Source organism: Carya illinoinensis, chromosome 9, assembly GCF_018687715.1.
Source record: "Carya illinoinensis cultivar Pawnee chromosome 9, C.illinoinensisPawnee_v1, whole genome shotgun sequence".
In the NCBI taxonomy this organism is placed as follows: domain Eukaryota; kingdom Viridiplantae; phylum Streptophyta; class Magnoliopsida; order Fagales; family Juglandaceae; genus Carya; species Carya illinoinensis.
In genome coordinates, this window is record NC_056760.1 from 29,575,001 (window position 1) to 29,581,170 (window position 6,170).

Genomic DNA, 6,170 nt, shown 5'->3' on the forward strand with positions numbered 1-6,170 from the left:
ATCAATTTTCTTCCATAGCTTCTAATCTTTCTTGTGTTGTCAAATTACCAAATGGTGATTCAGTTCCTGTTACACATACTAGTACTATCCAACTACTAGACAACTTGACTTTGCACAATGTCATTTGTGTTCCTGATTTTTCCTTCAATTTAATATTTGCCAGTAAATTAACCCGTGACCATTCATGCTGCCTTATTTTTGTTTCCAATCTTTGTTTCATTCAGGACTTGCCTACTTGGAAAACGATTGGGATGGCTGAGGAGAAGGCTGGCCTTTTTTACTTAAAGCAAAGTTCTTTGGTTGGTTGTTCTATTTCTTGTCCTTCAATAAATCAGAATGTTAGTCTATGGCATTATAGGTTAGGCCATATTTCTTTTTCCAACTTGAAATTGCTTTGCAGTAGTGTTTCAGATTTACACATATCAAAATCCATTAATTCTTATACTTGTACAATCTATCCTTTAGCTAAACAAAAAGGTTTACATTTTCCTTCTAATGAATCAAATTCAGTTTATCCATTTGAATTGATTCACTGTGATTTATGAGGACCATTTTCTGTTTCTGCTTTAGATGGTTCAAAATATTTTCTTACAATTGTAGATGATTACTCTAAAACTACTTGGGTATATCTTCTACAACATAAATCCCAAACCAAGCCTTACTTGCAATCTTTCTTCCAATTAGTTCAAACTCAATTCAATTCTCAAATAAAGAAAATCAGAACCGATAATGGGACTGAATTTCACATGCCAGAATTTCTTTCCTCCCAAGGTGTTATACACTAGAAAAGTTGTGTTGAAAGACCACAACAAAATGGGGTCGTCAAAAGGAAACATCAACATTTGCTAAATGTTGCTCGTTCCCTCATATTCCAAGCTTCCTTGCCATTAAATTTTTGGGGTGATTGTATTCTTTCTGCTGTCCATTTAATAAATTTAACACCAACTCCATTACTCTTACAGGGAGATGAGGAGGGATCTTGAAGAGATTTTCATAATGGAGGAGGTAGAAAAGGCTTTAAAACAAATGTCACCATGGAAGGCACCAAGGGCAGATGGGTTTGGGGCAGGTTTTTACCAAAAGCACTGGTGTGGGGTAGGCAAGGAAGTGTGTGGTGCAGTTTTGGAATTCCTCAATGGGGGATCTATAGGTGAAGATTTAAACCATACCCTTATTGCACTGGTGCCAAAGGTGAAGGAGCCGAAGAATGTGATGGATTTTAGATCAATTAGCTTGTGCAATGTATTGTACAAGCTAATTTCGAAAGTACTTGCTAATAGAGTTAAAAAGGTGCTGAATGTGGCAATTTCCCAAAATCAAAATGCCTTCATCTCAGATAGGCTTATCACTGACAACATTTTGGTGGCCTTTGAGTTACTACACTCAATGCAGTCAAAGTAAAAAGGGAAAATAGGTAGTATGGCTGTGAAAATTGATATGTCTAAAGCCTATGATAGAGTAGAGTGGCATTTTCTGCAAGCTATGCTAATCAAATTGGGGTTTGGGGAAAAAATTACAAGGCTTCTCATGGAAAATGTGCAAACTGTCAGCTATTCAATGGTGGTGAATGGTAGGTCAGGGAAGAAAATAATACCATCTAGGGGGTTGAGGCAGGGGAATCCTCTCTCCCCCTATCTGTTCTTGATTTGTGCAGAGGGTTTAAGTCAATTGTTTTTTAAAGCTGGGAGGGAAGGGACTCTAAAGGGTGTTGCAGCAGCGAGGGGTGGTTTAAGGGTTAATCATCTGCTTTTTGCAGATGATTGTGTGATATTTGGCAAGGCTACTAATGAGGAGTGGAGGAGCATTTATGATATACTTGAATGCTATGAAAAGGCATCAGCGCAGAAATTAAACAAGCAAAAAACCTCGATTTTCTTTAGTTAAAATACAAAAGAAAGTGTGAGGAAAGGAATCTTTATGGAGGCTGGATCCTTTATTTGTGACAGATATGAGAAATATCTTGGTTTGCCTGCTATTGTAGGAAGATCAAAATACAATACTCTAAGCGGACTAAAGGATAGGGTATGGAATAGGATCCAAAATTGGAAAAATGGCTTTCTATCAAAAGCTGAGAAAGAAGTATTGATAAAGGCTGTGCTACAAGCTATTCCAACTTATACGATGAGTATGTTTAAGTTGCCTCAAAGGTTATGTACGGAAATTGAGCAGTTATTTGCTAAATTCTAGTGGGCTCAATATAAAAAAGAAAATGGGATCCATTGGAGGAAGTGGAGTTGTATGGGGCTGAGTAAATCAAGTGGAGGGTTGGGATTCAGACAACTTGAAGATTTCAATAAGGCCATGCTTGCTAAGCAGGGATGGAGAATATTAAAGGATCCTAATTCTTTGGTGGCTAGAGTTTTTAAAGAAAAGTATTTCAGAAATTCTCAACTACTTGAAGCTCCATTGGGCAAGTCCCCCTCTTTTATTTGGAGGAGTATTTGGTCAGCTTTGGGGGTAATAAGGAGAGGTATGATATGGAGAGTGGGCATTGGGAAGGATATAAAAATATGGGGACAAAAATGGCTGCCTAAACCTGTGACAGGATGTGTACAATCACAAGTAAAAATTTTACAAGCAGATGCCAGTGTATGTGAATTGATTGATGAATATACAAAAGGGTGGAAGGTGGAACTTGTGAGACAGATCTTTGATGAAGAGGAAGCAAATTTGATATTATCCTTACCAATTTGGCCAATGGAAGCTGAAGATAGATTGACATGGGAGCATACAAAAGATGGAAAGTACTCAGTTAAAAGCGCTTACCATATGGAGCAGGAGGTAAGAAGGCAGAAGGAGGATGAAGCATCGGGGGCTGGGAAGGAGGAAAGAATATGGAAACAAATATGGCATCTAGGTGTCCCAGGGGTTGTTAAACATTTCCTATGGAAGCTAATCAACAACATTCTTCCTACAAGGGTGAACTTAAGAAAGAGAAGGATAGTAGAGGAAGCAATGTGCCCTATTTGTTGGCAAGAAGAAGAAACTAAAATGCATGCTCTTTGGTGGTGTCCAGCAGCCTCTGATGTGTGGGCAGAGGAGGGGGGTCCTGTTCAAAAATCGAGGGTAGGGGTGATGGATGTTTCTCAGCTTTGGGATGAGATGATTAGAAGACTTACAACTGAGAATATTGAGAAAATGGTTATGATGTTGAGAAATATATGGCACCGTAGAAACAAAGCTATTTTTGACAAACAGTTGTTGGGTCCAACTATTGTGATGCAGATGTCATTGGTGGGATATGAAAATTTCAAGCTAGCACAAAGGAGGATGGATGGTGAGGTTGAGCAGAAAAATGATAAAGTAGGGAATGGGAAAGGGAGGGGATGGAAGAAACTAGTGGGGTTGCAACTTGTTGAGCCTAAACTTTGACTCAAATTAATGAACCAAAAATTTAGTGCAGTTTTACCTGCAAGTATATAGGTGTTGTAGTACCTCACAGGGTCGAATCCACAAGGATTGACTTCTGTGATAAAGAAAATAAATTCAAACAATGAAAAGAATCTACTAAAAGAAACGTATAATAAAATTACTTAGATGAAGATTTGTAAAATAACTTAATAAAACTAAAATGATCAAATGAATTAATATAGAGAAAGACTAATATTTCGAGGATCCATCTAATAATTTATAATATTGTTTCCGATCAATTTACTTCAATTAAACTAGAATAATGATTTCGTTTAATTGGAAGATTTAGCATTTAAGATTAAGAAAAATAGTCGCTAATGATTGAGTATGAATGATGGACGATTAAACATTCACAAATCTATTTGAATATCACAGGGATTCTTCAAGCATTCACTGTATTCGGAAATCACAATGAATCAAGATAAATATATAGATAATCAAAATATCCAATAATAAAATCCTTCAATCGATCAAGCTCACAAAATAAATTTTACGTTGATCCGAAAATAATATTTAAATTATTAAATTTCACCTCTAACCTTAGTATGAAAATTTAGCCAACCATGTTCATCACAAATGCTATAGAAATCACATAAATATTCTCCATTAGAAAACTAAAATAAAATACAAGAAATACTAGAAAAATAACTATAGGCAATAAAATCTGGAAAGCCGAAAACCAACTCCCCTAAACGTAAAACGTAAAAAAGAACAAAAGCAAAATGAAGCAAGCTACCGAACGAAAAGTCTGGACGAAAACTCCCACACTGAAAATCTTCAATTCCTGCCGACACACACTTTCACTCCAACGTCCCTCTTCAATGAAAAACTCAAAAAAAAATCCACATGACCGACACCTCTCTACTCAGCTTCAACTTCAATCTAACCGACCGACATCCCCTTCAATCTAATTAATCCCAGCCGACTCTTTAACTCAAAACCCACTTCACGTCAATACTTTATCCCAACCGACTGACTCTCCTGCCAGCAAAATAAAGCAGCTGACTCTCCTTTCTTTAATCAATCAAGCACATACATCTCTCAACTCCCACCGACTTACCTCAACTCTCCTACTCAACTCTAACGTCCCTCCTTCCCTCTGAATGATAGAGCAAGCAATATATATATATATTCATAATTCCAAGACGCCAGACGAGACTCCACTCTAAATTAACTGCACCAACCGACATCAAATTTATTTGATTCTGCTTGACTATCAAATACCATGTTTTCAGCACCAGAGGATTAAGCACTTCCAATTAAGTCCGCTTTAGCTGCACCAACCGAAGCTATCAACAAGCTGCTGCCTCTTATGTTCACACTCCCACGTCCAAGAGCAAGCAAAAATAAAATAAAGAGCTGCTTTATGGGACCTCCAAGACGCCAGACGAAAAAATATCATCCTATCCCTTCCCCTACTTCTTTACGTCTTTTGCCTTTTTCTGCATAATCCACCGAACAGCCTCCTTTTTCTTTTCTTTTCCATATACGTCCAGATCACCCACCTCCATGTCCTTCACTTGTTTTTCTTTTCAACATGACTCCATTTGGTTTCAGCCCCTTTTTTAGATTTTGACATTGCATGTGTTTGTCCACCGCAAATCATTTTCTTCACCGCATGCATCTATGAACAACCAAGTAAGAAAGTCAACACCCAAAATCTTTGTCTTTTTTTTTTTTTAGTTGCCGAAGTACACCGCTTTCTTCCTTCTCTTCATTCCTCTCAATTAGTATGCACTTTTGGTCAAAAGTTCCAACCGGATCCATGTGAATTTTATTTGAGCTGAAAATAAGTAGATAAAAATAACACTCAAAAATAAATTAAAATAAAAAATAGATTATCAAAAATATATTATTTTTGTGAGGAAATATTGTCCAATTAAATTATAGTTATAAAATTAAGCATAAACATGATATCAATCAATTAAAAATCACAACTCGTATTTATGCTTATTAACCATTTTTTATCTAAAACCAATAATAATGTTACGAAACATTTAAAATACATTGGTTTTAAATAGCTAGAATACGCAATATTTCAGCTTAATCACAACTCAAAGCCAACTTTGATGCAACTCTTGATGTATCCTCTCTGAGTATGGGAATTGGGGTTATTATAAGGGACTGTAATGGAGATGTTTTTGCTACAAAGTGTACTAAAAGGACATACAGTTGCCATGCTTTTGTTGCAGAATGCACTGCTCTTTGGGAAGCTATGGCTTTGTGCGAGGATTTGGGATTAAGAGGTGTGATGTTTGAAGGGGATGCCAAGTGTGTTATAGATGCGGTGAAGAAATATGAGGAGGATGATTCAAAGTTTGGACACTTGGTGGAAGGCCTGCAGCAGAAGCTGAAAACTTATAACAGGTGGGAGGTGGGTTTTGTACATAGGATGGGTAATGAGGTAGCTCATCAATTGGCTAAAATGGCTATGTTTGAGGATGATGATATGTATTGGATAGAGGAGGGACCAGAGTTGATTTCTAACCAGTTACTCATAGACAAAATGTATACTGATACAAGGTGGATATGAATAAAAGGTGATTTCTTTTCAAAAAAAAAAAACGTTTGGCATATTAAATCCGCTCGCTTTATCTAATTAATTGTTAAAAGAGTAAGAGATTTTGGGGATAACCCATGGACTCAACCTTGTCTATACCCGAATAAGGCCTAGAAGGGTGATCGAGGCCCATAATGGGCTAAGGCCCGTCCTTGCTTAATTGGTGGAAAATTTGAATGTTGCTAAAAACATCGTTGCA

The 6,170-nt window shown here is 36.9% G+C and overlaps 1 protein-coding gene across 1 annotated transcript; it reads left to right on the top strand.

Annotated features, from left to right (window-relative positions):
* Positions 1-5,509: 5,509 nt before the first annotated feature.
* Positions 5,510-5,944, top strand: LOC122276986. The gene has a single exon (XM_043086867.1). The coding sequence runs from the start codon at positions 5,510-5,512 to the stop codon at positions 5,942-5,944; it is 435 nt and encodes a 144-aa protein (XP_042942801.1).
* The last annotated feature ends 226 nt before the right edge of the window (positions 5,945-6,170 follow it).

Coding starts and splice junctions, on each gene's coding strand:
- LOC122276986 (XM_043086867.1), top strand. CDS start 5,510: ATGGGAATTGGGGTTATTATAAGGGACTGTAATGGAGATGTTTTTGCT.